This window comes from Eubalaena glacialis, chromosome 15 (genome assembly GCF_028564815.1).
Source record: "Eubalaena glacialis isolate mEubGla1 chromosome 15, mEubGla1.1.hap2.+ XY, whole genome shotgun sequence".
NCBI classification, from domain to species: domain Eukaryota; kingdom Metazoa; phylum Chordata; class Mammalia; order Artiodactyla; family Balaenidae; genus Eubalaena; species Eubalaena glacialis.
Window position 1 is genome coordinate 5,863,183 of NC_083730.1, and position 15,755 is coordinate 5,878,937.

Here is a 15,755-nt window from a genome sequence, read left to right on the forward strand (position 1 = left end):
CTTTTGGACAAACAGAACTATGCTGTGCTTTTCAATTACAAACTAAGATAATTTTAACTTAGTCCTCTGTGATTTTAACTCAGATATTAACCGGTTCTCATAATCTGACCTGGTGAGAACATCTAGTTCTTGTAATACCAAAGCATGTCTCCCATCTTATAAGTTGTCAAGAAAGACCTGAAAACAAACATTTTAAAATAAAATCTTCAAATTCGTATTCGATGCATATATAAGAATTATTTTCTCTTTACTTACCTGTCTGTTTCTTTGACAAAGATCCACTGTGCTCAGAGGACCGTGTTAAGACAGTTTTCAGAGGGCCCCTCCAGGTGCTACTGCTTTATGTCATTTCCAAAACCCTTTTCTTTCTTTTCACTCCATTAGAAAGCATCATTGTAGAAGGAAGTGCAATTGTGAGTCATGTATTGCATACAACCTAGTAATAACTGTAATAAATCCTTTAATTTCCCAGAGAAATATATTGAAAAATTAACTGTGTTTGTCAATTATAAAACTATTTTGAAGGCTATTACTTTAAACAATACATTTACTAAAAAACATTGATGACACTTTTCCTTGATTAAAAGAAATCATAACCATGACTATTTGGCAAAAATTCTGCCGCAGCATCTCTCCTTTCTGAAATTGTATTTTTTTGCAAATTGGTCTGCCCTAAAACTAGGGGAAAAGAGCTATTTCAAATTTCTCTTTTTGTCTTGCAAAAGGAAATGAAAACATTTGGGGCATTTCCTTACAACCTATTGAGTATAACAAAAAATGGACAATCAAAGAAAGAATAGATAAATGACTTTGTTATTATATGTATATAAAATATATTTTTTTAATTAATTTATTTCCATGTGCCAAAGCTTGTTTATCTCCTCAGAATTGTTTCATGAGTCAGATATAAGTCCTGTCCTACTTTAACACTCAGGGTTAGAGTAAGTCCTTTTTTTTTTTTTTTAATTTTATTTATTTATTTATTTTTGGCTGTGTTGGGTCTTCGTTTCTGTGCGAGGGCTCCCCCTAGTTTCGGCGAGCAGGGGCCACTCTTCATCGCGGTGCGCGGGCCTCTCACTATCGCGGCCTCTCTTGTTGCGGAGCACAGGCTCCAGACGCACAGGCTCAGTAGTTGTGGCTCACGGGCTTAGTTGCTCTACGGCATGTGGGATCTTCCCAGACCAGGGCTCGAACCCGTGTCCCCTGCGTTGGCAGGCAGATTCTCAACCACTGCGCCACCAGGGAAGCCCTGCCTTTTTTTAAAAATAAATTTATTTATTTTATTTTTGGCTGTGTTGGGTCTTCGTTGCTGCGAGCAGGCTTTCTCTAGTTGTGGCTAGCGGGTTTCTCATTGCGGTGGCTTCTCTTGTTGCGGAGCAAGGGCTCTAGGCACGCAGGTTTCTGTAGTTGTGGCTCACGGGCTCTAGAGCACAGGCTCAGTAGCTGTGACGCACGGGCTTAGTTGCTCCGAGGCATGTGGGATCTTCCCGGACCAGGGCTTGAACCTGTGTCCCCTGCATTGGCAGGTGGATTCTTAACCACTGCACCACCAGGGAACCCTTTTTTGCCTTTTTTAAAAAAAATTTTATTGGAGTATAGTTGATTTACATTGTTGTGTTCAACAAGTAAATCTTGCCTTTTGTTATTTTCTAAATCATCCATATAATATCCAATAAACTGTTATAATAATAATACGATATGTCCTAAACTAGCCAACGCAAGTAAATTTAGGTGATGCTATTAATTTATGTATTTAAGGATAAAAAAATTATACCTAACCCATAAGTATCATTCACACATCTAATTTAGCAATTTTAAGTAGTTTTGTTTTCTTTAATGGATGTTTTGACATGGAATATGTATATTTATTCTTCAGCTTAATGTATTTTCTAAATATGATTAAATCCCTTTTTAAACTCTTGATGGAAGCTCATTTTCTCCCCGAAATAACAGTGAGTGAATATAGTGCGAAGGTGGCTCCTTTACAGAAAAATGCACTTTTCAATCTCAATACATATCTTTAGAAATGTTCTTTAGTTTATGCTGATTTACAGATTACTAGTGATTTAATTAGGCCAGCGGTTACTAAAAAATCTCGATCTTATTTTTATAAGCTACTGTCAATTAAAAATGAACCAGAAGAAAAATAAAGGTTTTTTTTTTAAATGTTGGCATAGATTGGTAGATAATGGGGTTATTTTTATTCCCCTCATATTTTTCCAGACATAATAATACATTTTTCTTGGAGGACAATTATCAGTAAATATGTAACAACATAGACAACAACTACATATCTGCAAGTATAGGTGAAAATTGGTTGAGTACTGTGCTATGAAAGTTCTTGCCCACAAGAGGCTAATATTCTTGTGATATAATACAATATATTTGTACTAGGAAGAGAATCATATTTTATTTTCCCTAGTCATTTTCATAACACATCCTGCCTGGTTTAAATGTGAGATTTCAAAGGTTCTATCTGTCTTCTATTTTATGAAGATTTTCTACTCTGTCAGGATACCTTTACAGACTGAAAGGAAATGGCTTCATCAATACTGCTTAAAACCAGTTTCATACCAGAATATTGCAGATAATTTTCCAAAAAAATTCCATTATTTGGTGGCAATTATTTATCAAGTGTTTTTGATAAACTAATATTATGACTTGTATATTGAGTTAATAAAATGGAAGAAACAGAACTTTACAGCTCAGAACTATGTCAATTAAAATATGGTAGGAAATTTTCAAGAAACTAATATAATACAGAATGTATCAGAAACACTATTGATATTGGTCATTTTTTTTTTGGTAACGTCACTTATTTTAGCTATTAAAAAAAAACCCTTGAAGATGTCAATACTGCAGATGAATTAATGAAAGATCCCTAGTGGGCCTGGAGCTTTATTATTTTCTATAGAGAACTACATGTATGTAGCTAAATACTACTTACTTTTGAATCAGAAGAGCAAGTGTCCTACACCAGTTCTTTATAGGGTTTTGGAAATCCTCCTTATCACTCATTGTTATAGGGTGCAGGCTCAAAGGAAACCAGTGACAGTGTAAATTGGGTTCAAGAGGCCTTAATTCTGCCATATATCCTATAAGTAGTCTCTATTGCAATGCTAACTTTGGAGAACTGTGACAAAGCACCCTCTTCTAGGACAGCACATTGAACTTATAAAAGCTATCCGTTTATAAGCTCTCTCTTTCAACATAATCACATCTTGAAATTTGGCCATATGTGTGCAAAACCTTCCCTTGGAGAAGCTGAACTTTTCCCGTATGTCGGTTTTTCTCAGAAAGTAAAAACTCGTGGGTCTCCGTCAGGGAGGCAGCATTACTCAGCAAGTGGTAGTTCAGAACTCAAAAACGAGAAGAGAGTTTGCCAAGCAAGCAGGATGTGGTGGATGGTTAAAAGTACTTGTGCATGTGTGTGTGTGTAGGAAAATGAATGGACTCTTCAAGGAAAAAGTTGCAGCCATAACCTGGAAGGATTAGGGGAGCAGAGCAAAAGCCTTAGCATCTGCCTGACTCTGTCTCTTGGTGAGTGAAGAAGTGAATAGAGGACCTGAGAGCCTCTGTCATGGACCAGGTCCGAGATGTGCACTCTCATTCCATCAGCACTGAGGTTTGCGGGAATAAAGACATGGACAAAAGGTTTGGGTGCCCCTCTTTTTTTCCCCCTGGGGTTTCCTTCCTGAATTTCCTGGATCCCCCTTCAGATGCAAGGACCACCCATTGGTCTAGGAATATTTCGGTGGTCACTTCCTTGGCTACGTTACAACGACCTGTGTCCTGGGAAAGCAAAGAGAAGGGAAAAAATGTTAGACATACTTGAGTGGACGGATTTAGCCAAGACCAACTTTACCTTCTTCTACCTTCAAGTTGCTATTGAGAAATACAGTGGTTTCCCTTAAGAAAAATTTTAACGTTGCCACTGTTTCAGTGAAGGATTATTTTTCCAAAAAATTATTTTGTAAATAAGATTTTTGGATGCGAAAAATAATTACGATCCATTCTTAAACATGTCAACATTCTACTATCAGCTTGTGTCATTGACCAGTTTTCAATGACCCTCCCTCCCCCATCGGTGACCTGTTTCCTTTGTCATCTATTCACCATCTACTAACCGCTCTAACCGTGCACTAGCCACTCTTTCTCAACTCCACTCCCATCCACTCATCACCCCGCCCTAACACACACACACACACACACACACACACCCCGAGCTGGCACAAGAATCGCACGTGGGTCACACAACTCCCTCGGGACCTTCTGCTATTTTTCCCCTTTGATCCTTTTACAACTACATATGTGGGCAGATACACACGGATTTTCTGAGACGCTCCTCCGGGCTCTCCATCCGTCAGCTCACCCCTTGCTCCTTTCTCGAGCCTGTAGCTCCTCTTGCAGGCACCAAGTTCATATGGAGTTGGCATTCCGCGGGCGCGCAGTCTCTCTCCCTCTCTGTGTTCTCTCTCTGTCTCTGCGTCTCTCTCCCTCTCTCCCCTCCCCTTTCCTCTTGGTCTGGCGGTCTGGCGGTCTGGCGTTCTCCTTCTCTCGCTCTAGCTCTCCATTCCATCCTGCCCCATCTACCCACTTTTCATTAAATGGACGGAAGCACACACACACGCACACACGCACGCCCGCACGCAAGCACGCGCGCGCCCTTCTCTATTTGATCACTTTACCCCACCGTCGAGGGCCTGCAGCTTCCGGGAATCAAAGGGCCAAAAGCTTGATGGAAGGCGTCTTCGAGGTTGCTTCCAGGGCTCGGGGATTCCCCCTGGCCTTGGGGGTGACCTCATTGCAAATTATTGGCCTGTAGACCTCTACCCTCTCCCAGCTGCTCTGCTGGGAAAATGAGGGCAGGACAGCCGCGAGCGTTCCCCCGCACCCGCGCGCACGCACGCGCCCTCGCGGGCTGCCCCGAGCCGCGGCAGCAGGTGCCAGAAGGTGGAGGTCAGGCTGGGAGCCCGGCGGCGGCAGCAGCCCGGCAGCCACCAGTCTCCGGGCCACTCTCCCGGCCCTTTCCTCTCTCTTCTGCCTTTTGAGGTGACCCTAGTCTTCGCAGCAAAGCGCCTCTCCGCTTTCGACCTCCTTTAATCCTTCCTACGCCCACCTCCTCACCGCCATCATCCCCAACAGGAGCCCCAGTCCGGTCTGCGGAGTGGGAGGCACGGGGGCTGCGGCTGAGCGCCCCTGGGGTCCCGCGCCGCCGAGGCGGGGGCCGGGGGTCGACGGCCTCTGCGTGGCCCGGAGGTGCGGCTGGCGGCCGGTGGGCGCGGGCGGAGTCCGCAGCGGCTGGAGGGCGGGACGCAGCCGGGAGGGGAGGAGGTGGCGCTGCTGCGCCCGGGAGGGACTCCTCGCTCCGCGCGCTCCAGCCCTCCTCGGGCCGCCCCGGGTTTACTGTTCTTCATATTCATTTATTTGCATTTTACAAACTGGGGTCTTTTTCGGAGCTGTTTGCCTAGCAACTCTTTTTTCTTTCTTTCTTTCTTTCTTTTCTTTTTTAAAATTTCCTCTTTCTCTCCGAGTTGAACGCACTGCGCGCGCGCGCGTCTGTCCATGAAGGGGTGGGGTAGGAGGTGATCTGTGTTTGCCTTGGGGGTTTTAAATATTTTGGGGAGGGTGAAGGAAAATTGCTAGAAGCCCGTGTCTTTGCAGGAGCAGTTTGTTGCGGGCGACCTCCGCATCAGGCCAGGTGATAAAACGCGAAACTTTTAATGCTGCCTTTGCCTCCGGCGCGCCCCTGCCTCGTCTCCCAGCCCGAGACCGGAGTAAATGGCAAAGCCTTCACCCCCGAAGGGAGACAGAACCCGTTTCTCCTAGACAGATAGAATATGAGGGGCGGGGGACAACAGATCGACCGGAAATTCTAATCGTTAAAAAGTGAAAATTTGAACCCCGAAAGGGATTTTCACACGGCAGCCCCTCCCCCTTGCACGCCTTTTATCCGGCACGAGGATGCAGCTCGGGATTTGCCGGCGCCCTTCTGGCCTTCTCGGCCCAGGTTGGCCGAGTGACGGATCCCAGCCTGTTCCCCCCCCCGTCTCCCCCCTCCGCACCCCCCCCAAATCCCCCGCCGGGTTCGGAGCCGGTGTGCTGTCCTTGCCGCTGCCGCCGTCGCCGCCCCATTCCGCTGCGCACCAGCCCCGGGGGCGCCGGCCGCGCGGAGCTGCCCGATTTCACGCCGGCCCCGGGCTTCCCGGAGCGCCGCGCAGCCCCAGGCGATGACTCAGGCGCCCACCTGGTAACTCTGTCGTTTTCCCGCTGCCTCCCCCGCCCTCCCGTCCCTGCCCCCCTTTGCCACCTCGGTTCCCCTCCACCACCCTCCGGCCCTCCTCCCAGACGCCCACCCCCCCGCTCCTCTTTCCGCGAGATCGCAGAGGTGGCGCGCAGCCCGGCGAGCCGATGACGGACCCCTTCCTCCGGTCTTCAATGCCTCAGCGGAAGATCCCCAGGGGCTGGAGAGAGGCGGGCTGCTGGACATCCTCCCGCGGAGGCTGCTCCGACCTGCTGCTCGTGGTGTATGAAACTGGGGACTGAGCGAGCCCCAGCCGCAGCCGTCCGCTCCGTGGCTGCCGTCGGTCCGGACTGGGCCCCGCTCCGCTCGCCGCGCCCGCCGCCCGGCCCCGGCTCGGGACGCCCCAGGGCTCGCCCGCGCGCCGACTGCCCGCGCGCCCTCCTGACGGCTGCGGCGGCGGCGGTGATGCAAAGGAGGAGGAGGGCGCTGCCGCCGGCGGCGCTGCTGGTGGCGCCCGGCGCCCGGGTGTGAGGCGCGCGTCACGGCGAGGATGCTGCTGGCCTCGCGGCGCTGAGAGGGCGAGCGCGAGCCCGGGGCGGAGGACGCACGGGTCCGGATCTTGCTGCCGTGTGGGCTCCGATCTCCTCCTTTCCTCTCTCTCTCGCCCCCCCCCCCACCCCCCTTCATTTGCTCTTGGTTTGCATATCCAAAACCCCTCTCGACTCCGTCCTCTCCCCGACCGCTGGAAGTCTCCCTGTCTCTAAATGGAATTAGTGGAGATCGGAGCCTCGGGTGTAACGAACAGACATGATCTATGGACGCAGTTTGTTTCACAGTGAGTACCTTTCCCGCCGCGCCGGGGCTCTGCGGGTGCCGTCCTCCCCGCCTGCCCTCCCTCGTGGCCGAACGCGCAGGGAAAGCCTGGCCACCGCCGCGCTCCCGCCGGACCGCGCAGGCCCGGCGAGTCTGGGGCAGATGTAAACTTTCTGTATCGCAGCATCATAGAACCGGCGTGCGGGCTGCGCAAGGCGGTGGTCACCGGATCGCAGAACCTGCCGCGGAAAACAGCCTTTCCGTGGGCAGGAACATCCCGGGGAAGAGCATGGCGAGTAGCTCGGGGGTGGGCACGTGCGCAAGAGCGAGGTGGCCGGTGGAAAGAGGGAGAGAGCTGGCCTGATAGTTCCTTTCGGGGGCTTCTGGAGCTCGGCCGGCCCGCCTGCCCACCCCCGTGGGTAGTTTGTGGTTCACCTGAACGCAGCCCCCGAGGGGAGGGCGAGGGCCAACCTCAACTCTTCCGGAGAGTAGATAGCCCTCTAGTGTTGCTTCACGAGTGTGTGGTGCGCGTGCAATTGGGGCGGGGGGGGGGATTGGAGGAAAATAGTGTCAGAAGTCATCGAGTAAACGGCAGTGTAAGAAAATATATGGTGGAAATCTCACAGTATAAAGCAAGGATTAGGGTGGCTATGCCACGCAGTCGAAGGACCGGCTTTGCCGCTGTGTTCATCACAGCACACGCTCCACAATGTGATGCCAGCAGAACAGGAAAAGCAGAGTGAAAACACCCAAACTCCAGCTTGATACTGATGGCTGTACACCCGGGTGTGTGCGCGTGCGTGTGTGTAGGTGTAGAAACACGGCAAGTTAAAGTAAGACTTGTTTTTTTCCTACCTGAACACAGACAATAGCAACGACTGATATTTTAATCTAAAAGCAGAGAGCCAGGCTAGAGTACAAAGTACAATAATTGACATCATTTCTCAAATACTAATAGCAAGGCCCACATACTTTTCCTGGAATAATCTTTAAGCATAAATTTGTAAGATCCTATAGTGAGCTTTAGTTAAGGAAAGCATTGTGAATTATACCCTCCCTTTTCCAAATGCGTTTTTAAGTGGACTTATGATTATACACCTAATGGAACTTAGAGCTTTCAGGTAATCGAGCAACAAAGTCAATAATAAAAACAGAAATAGAGAATGAAAAATCAGAAATTATGAAGACTAGATGACTTTAATACTTTTCTCAGTTTTAGGCTTTGTAAAAATATTAAGTAAATCAAGGATATGGAAGTAAAACAGAAGGGCAAGTTTCAGTGGTCTTCGTAGATATACTGTTAAGTTACAGATCAGAGGCTCTTTCTGATACTGGAAAAACTGACTCAATAAAATACTTATAGAAATAACCTTTCTCAAAATTATAAAATATTTCTGGATAATACTGAATATTAAATCAAAGTTAAGGCTAGGAGAGATTAATTTCAGAGCGTAGAAAATGCTGAGGACTGGGGTTACTTTGTAGTTCATCATTTTGTAAGAAACATTTTTAATTATGCTGCTTAATGCCTTCAATCCACATTAGTCTGTTTTTCTTCTGTTCCCCTCCCCGACCTGCCATAGGATTTTGCCTAAGTATTTATTTTCTAAAACACAATAACATGGTTGATGAAAATACAACTTTTCCTTTTCACCCTTTTACCTGCTGTCCCTCTGTATTCCTTTAGAGATGCTAGCAAGGTCATTCACAAAGAGCAGCTCAGATGTACTCCTGAAATCCTGCTGTAATGGGACATTAGTAGGTGACAATATTGACTCGTTAGTCTTGAAGTCTGCATTTGCTTTAGGAGTTTGGGTCTCAGCCATTCCTAACTGGCATTACTTCCTGAGGAGATTCCTAAGTTGTCCTGATTTGTACATTTTATCAGTACAAATTTGTACATTTTATCAGTTTATGCAAGTTCTGAGTCTACTCGGAACAGTTAAAAGTAATAAAGTAATCTTCTTTGATATCATTTTATCTTTAAGTTGTTATGTTGTTATAGAATTTGATCATTTCGGTGTACATTAAGCTTTCTAATTTTTCTTTTTTTGTTTCAGTTGTAGCAAGTTTAATCATCGTCCATTTGTCTGGGGCAACCAAGAAAGGAACAGGTGTGTTTCTTTGGAAAAATGCAAGTGGAAGACCTCCAGTCACTTACATTGTCCTATTTTCCCCACATTCTTAATATTCCAGAATATCTGAGCATTTTATAGTGTGTATAATTGATTGGTTTTGACTAAGACACCATTTAGAAGTTAATTTACTAATGGATATTGTAAGAATGTCCTCTCTATTTTTAGTTTTATAAAAAATTGGATAATGGCTTTAAAAAAAAATTTTTTTTCCAGAAAAGCAAACCACCTCAGAAACGCAGAAGTCTGTGCAGTGTGGAAGTTGGACAAAACATGCAGACGGAGGTGTCTTCACCTCTCCGAACTATCCCAGCAAGTACCCCCCTGACCGGGAGTGCATCTACATCATAGAAGGTGAGGAAGCCAGTGCCAGAGCTGGAGAAAACATTCAGCCAAGTCTGGCCACCTCTAAGCTTTGGATGGACAATATGCGTATAGACATTACAAAAATTGGTTTTGGAGACCGTACACATAAATATCTCTGAGTGAATCAAATAGCTGTAAAATCTGGAGTCCAGCTAATTATTGAAATTATTAGTAATGGTTTATAAACAGGTAAATTCTGGGAAATAAAAAGAAATCAACAACAGTTTATTTCGCCGTTCATGTAATTGATTTGGAATTCTAAATTAATGGAATGGATGCATGGTTGGCATAATAGTACCTAATGTGTAAGAGTTTTGGCGACTGGTATTTTTTGGGCTTAATAATTAGTAGAATAACCTATACATTTGTTATTTTTCTCTTAAATAATATGAAGCACAAAAAACATATTCTTGTCGGAAGTACATCTATGATCATATTTTCCAAACGTCAATCTGAATAGCACTTGCCTTAGTTTGTGCTCACAAGTGATATTTTCATACTTTCATGCCAAAGTCAGGATTCCAAATGATGATGCTTCTTTTCATCATTTTTTCCCCAGCTTGAAGGATAAACAGTGCTGAAAAAGGGATTCAGTTCTCTTTGAACATTTTCCATTTCCATTACCCTTGTAGACACCTCTCTATTAAGGATGATACCGATACATGAACACTTCATCTAGTGATAGAAGTTTTCAATATTATGTGTTAGTACTTAATAGCCCAAAACTTTCAACCTCCCCAACCCCTGTGCTCCCCCAGCACACACACACACACACACACACACACACACACACACACACAGCTACCTTAACAAAGACGGTATTTATGCTCACTGTTTACTTATAAGCAAGGGACATGTTAATTTGATAGATCTTTCAAATTAAAAGATGTTCTGGTTAACTGATTTCAAGAATTTCATTTAGAAATGATTCTTTTTGTAATTTCTGGGCCAAGATCTTTCCTCTCTTCTTGTCATGCTTCAAGTTGAACTTTTAGCAAAGATACACCATATTACAAGAAGAAGAGAAAGGAATAAGCTCTGATAATAAAAGCATAAAGCTGAGAAACTGAGCTCTGGCAGTTTTTCTTCCTCTTATGATCGATAGAAAAGGAGACCGAAATGTGGAAATTCTGGGTTAAAATTAGCTGTTCTTTCTATCAAGTTAATATTACATATCTGTTATATGTAGTAATACATACACTGTATAATTGTATCGTGTAGTACTAGTTTAAGATCCTCGGCTGATTGAATTTGAGGGTGTGAAAACCCACAGATACAAATACAGAGGGCCAAGTAAGGGACTTGAGACTTAAGTATCCTTGGATTTTGGTGTCCAGGGAGGGTCCTGGAACCATCTGCCTCCCCTCTCCCCTGCTGCCTGCAGATACCTAGGGACGACTTGTGTATATATACATATATATATATACATATACATAAATATTTAATCATAGAAATTTGGTATTTTTGTTGTCCCTACTGTACATATAAGGAAACTGAGGCACAGAAGGGTTAAACGTCTTGCTTAACTTCGTATAACATAATTTGTGTTTTGAAGCAACAGTATTTCAAAACTACAAATTATTAAAAAGAATAACATCAACTAATTCTCCTGTAATTCAGAAGAAAATCTTTGCATGTTAATTGTGCTTTCATGTTTATTCTTATTGATAATTTAAATGCATTGCTAACATTTGATTCTAATATCATGCACATATTTGCATTCATTCGTAGTCATGTGAAGGACAAAACTTAAAGTTGGGAAATAAATAGAATCTCCTGTCACTGTTAATCATACTTCTGTACCCATCTTGAAATACTTCATACTTGTCTTTTTTCCCATTCATACATTCATTTAACAAATATTTACTGAACCACTCTTGTTTAGAGAGTATTGAACAAAATAGACATGGTACTTGCCTTATGGAACTTACGATGTGGTCTGGGGACTATGCTTTTTTCAGTAAACAATCTAAAGTGGCCCCGAGATGAGCAGTTTTGGAATAAGGAGAAAGACAAGAAGTCTATAAGGAGGAAGAGATGCTTACACTCAGTTTTAAAGAACATTCAGGAGATAATCGTCCTCTGTGTAGAATAGCATGTGCAGAGGTTCAGAGACGCGGCGAGGTTGGTTACACACGTGTAGTATCATAGGGTGTCTGCAGAGGGTGAGGAGAGCAGCAAGTGGGGAGTCTGAAGGGCAGGTGGCCTCAGATAAAGGAGAGCTTGGCATCCATCTTCCACCCAGGCAAGTTTGGACTTTATGTTATAGACAAGCGAGTGCCACTGAAATAACTTGAGAAAAATAATAAGGTGAGATTTTGATGAAGAAACTGGAGGAAGAGAACATAAGCTGAAACTATTGTGAAAGACGGAGTAAACCATAGGAAAAGCCTGAACTACAGAAGTGACATTGATGGTGGAGTCGAGGGAACAAATGAGAGGTATTTGGGAAACCGAGTCTTGAGTGACTAGATGTAGGGATGAGAGAATAGGCAATCTCAGGACTGTTCTAAAGTTTTGGCTTGGTGATGTGTTACATGGACTTGCCATGTCAGTTAAGGAATAGAGGTGGAGAAAGGGGGGGATAAAGGAAAAATAATGTGTTCCATTTGGTGTTTATGGAGATGTCTCATGAAGAGATTGGATGTGTGATCTTTAGTTCAGTGGATAGTTCTGGGATAAAAATATATATTTATAGGTGATAAATATAGTGATTGCTGTTGAGGCTGCTAGTATGAATAAAATTACCCAAAGGGTATTTGGAGCACTTCAACTCTTTTGGAAAATACAGATACTTGGGTCTGCCTCCAGGAATTCTGATTTAATTGGGCTTAGATGGAGCTGCAGATATCATTATATTATAATCTCTTTCCATTGGGATGCTAGTGGCATCCAGAGCCCTGGTCTAGAAAGAGAGGAAAGAAGACATAGAATAGATTTCTGGAAAATAACATGTAAGGGAAGGCAGAGTAAGGAGAAAGTCAACACGGACTGTGAAGGAAAAGCCAGAGAATATCAGGATTGTATTTTATTTTGTAAGTCTCTAATTTTCACGTAATCATGTATCTCAACTGTATATACATTTTGATACCCATGCATGCAAGGCTTTAGTTTTAAAGCCATTCAAGGGTGATATTCAATATATATTTAAGAACTGTTGTGGAGGGGACAGTAGTCATTCAGAATGATTGCTGACCACGTGGGAAGCAGGCCCTGCCGTGCCAGGACTTAACTTTCAAGTTTCTGGAGGGGATTGGTCTTTAAAGAGGATCGAGTGGCTGGAAAGCAACTGAAGGACTCAAGACAACAGTTTACTAACTAGGATAAACGTGTGGATATTTCAACAACTGTAATGGCTGTTCTGGGGGTACTCTGGCTGCATATCAGCCTGGAATGCCAGAATTTTGAACAGTTTTGGCCATGACAAGGGAAGAATGGAAGGGCAGTAGCAAATGCATCCATGTGGAGGTCTATGGAGCTGCTCACCCTATCAGGCTCTTCCATGATTATTTAAAGAGCTATAAACACATTTACGAAGATAAGTTCATTTATAATTCGCCCAACAAAGATTTTTTTTTTTTGAGAGATTCTCAATGACAAGTATTGTGCTTGAATGCTGAAAAAAGAAGGTGAATAGATATGGGCTTTGTCTTTAGTAAGTAGATGTAGAGAGGAGATTTTTTCTTTTTAAGCAAGATTTTCCCACATAAACAGGAGTTGGATTGGAGGTATATATGTACTCAAGAAAGTGGGAAAACACACGAAAGCCTAAAAGAGCATGCTGTCTTAGAAAACATGATATGCCTGGAGTGGCCTGAACTTAGGCTGTATGTGAGGTGAAAAGACCCTGGCAGGGTGAGTTGTTGGATACTTGTAAGAAACCTATATGTCAAGTGAATTGATCATTTTCCTATAGTTGATAGAGAGTTGCTGAATCAATTTAAACCTGAGAATGACATGATAATATTTGTGTTCTAGGAAAATTACTCTTAATATCCCTCCACACACACTTCAATCTAATCAAGACATCTAATTGGGACTATTTGAATGGTTTCACTCCATGCTGAACAGTTCTCAAGTTTCCGACCTTAAAACTGGATTCTCCTGAAGATGTGGGAAAAGTGACAGAGAGATGCCTCTCTACTTTTTACACCTGAGTCAGCAGGCTTTCACAAAACTACTGTGATTTGTTCATTCTGTGTTAGATATTGAAGTGGTCATTTTATATCAGATAATATTTTGTGCAACATCATCTGTTTTAAGAATCATCCCTTAGACATTATTATGGAAATATTATCTCTTAGGATGCTAAGAATAACAAACTTGCTTAGCGTTTCTATGCATATCACAGTCAAAATTTGATAGGAGTTATACAGATAAAATCTGAAGTAGAATCAGAGAAACCAAACTACGGATTTAAAAAGGACCTTCTAGACATAATCTTTCTTTCTTTTTTTTTTTTCAGCTGCCCCAAGACAGTGCATTGAACTTTATTTTGATGAAAAGTACTCTATTGAACCTTCTTGGGAGTGCAAATTTGATCATATTGAAGTTCGAGATGGACCTTTTGGATTTTCTCCAATAATTGGGCGTTTTTGTGGACAACAAAATCCACCTGTAATAAAATCCAGTGGAAGATTTCTATGGATTAAATTTTTTGCTGATGGAGAGCTGGAATCTGTGGGATTTTCAGCTCGATACAATTTCACACCTGGTAAGTGGGGGCTTGTTTTTTTCCCTATATCTTTTTCTTCCTTGGTTTTCTATCTTCATACTATAAAACTTTTGTAAGACAACTTGATAATTTTCAAAGAGCTTCCCGATTCTATTTAAAACCAAACCTACAATACTTTCTCTTTTCATTTCATAAATTCTGAAAGGAAAATAATTTTTCTTTAAAATTTAGCCTACACTAGAGGCACAGCATAGTGACTCAGGGGTCTACATGGTCATCAGCAACACAGTTAATTAGTTGGACTTCCATTATGCTGAAACGTGTAATTTGAGAGGCCGTCTGTAATAGAGAAACTAATTATGCATTGAATCCCAATAAACTTTAAAAGGCAATTGCAATATTGTAAAATGTATCCATCAAAATGATCTTTGGAGAACTCGAATAAAAAATTCATTTGTTCTGAAAATTATAATTTTTTTTCTTTTTTTTGAAAATTATAATTTTTAAAGCAAATGGGTCTTAGTATAAAGCAGTCAGTCTAATCTCTTTTTAGAAATGCAAATTCCTAAGAGTTGTGATAAAAGGAAAAGTGAGTCCCATAGCAGCCAAATACCCATTTGCAAGGTCTGGCACCCATTAGCTGTTATTATATAATTATCTATTCTATGTCAATTTTCCTTTTAACCTGTTAATATTAAAAAGGGTCTGTGATGTTGACTGGCTCACTTTATGATGAGTTATCATTTAATACAATAAAAATTGGTTATATTTTTAAACTGCAAGAACTTCAGGCTGAAGCAATTTGCGATTTGATGAAGTCACTTTTTTTTAATGGAAAAATGACTCAACTTACATAAAGGACATTATTTATTTATAATTACATTTCTTTTAAGTTTGTACATATTGTTTTACTCAGGTTATAAAAGACAATAAATTAAATTGGAATATATGTAAAATTTGTTCCAGTTTCCATTCCATGTTACAGAGGTAACATCAGAGCAGGGCCATGATGCTCAGTTCAAGCACTAACATTTTTGAAATAATTAATATAAGATTAATGATGACTTTTATTATGATATTATGGTTTAATAATATCATAATTAAAATGAGTAAGATATTAACCCTACCGTATGCCTTAGCCTTAAACATTAGAAATATTTTTATAATATTTCTAAGAGATTGTGGTTTTTATTATGCTTTGCTAATATTGGATTGTTCACAGAAGTCATGGGTATTTCACATGTGGCAATCAAACTAATTTGATGTGTTCCGGAAAGGTATAAACACTGAGATTACTTTATTAGTGCTAGAGTTTTCAATGGAAATATATATATATTTTTTTCTTAACTGCTAATTTTGAGTATAGCTAAGACCTAAAAATAATGGCACATGGTATGATCTAGGCTTTTGTAAGTTGTATTTTCACCTTGAGATTGGAGATCATGGGAACAATGTGAGGATCTAACACTGTAGTTTCACTAGAAATGTAGGGTCAACTGACATACTTTATCAACTTAAGCAA

The 15,755-nt window shown here is 42.4% G+C and overlaps 1 protein-coding gene across 1 annotated transcript in view; it reads left to right on the top strand.

Moving 5' to 3' along the window:
• The first annotated feature begins 7,051 nt into the window (after positions 1-7,051).
• The window catches only part of NETO1 (neuropilin and tolloid like 1), an 86,033-nt gene continuing 77,329 nt past the window's right edge, over positions 7,052-15,755 (top strand). The window contains exons 1-4 of the mRNA XM_061169818.1: positions 7,052-7,079; positions 9,118-9,171; positions 9,409-9,546; positions 14,024-14,272. Coding sequence (XP_061025801.1) covers positions 7,052-7,079; positions 9,118-9,171; positions 9,409-9,546; positions 14,024-14,272 — 469 coding nt within the window. The remainder of the gene's footprint in view (positions 7,080-9,117; positions 9,172-9,408; positions 9,547-14,023; positions 14,273-15,755) is intronic.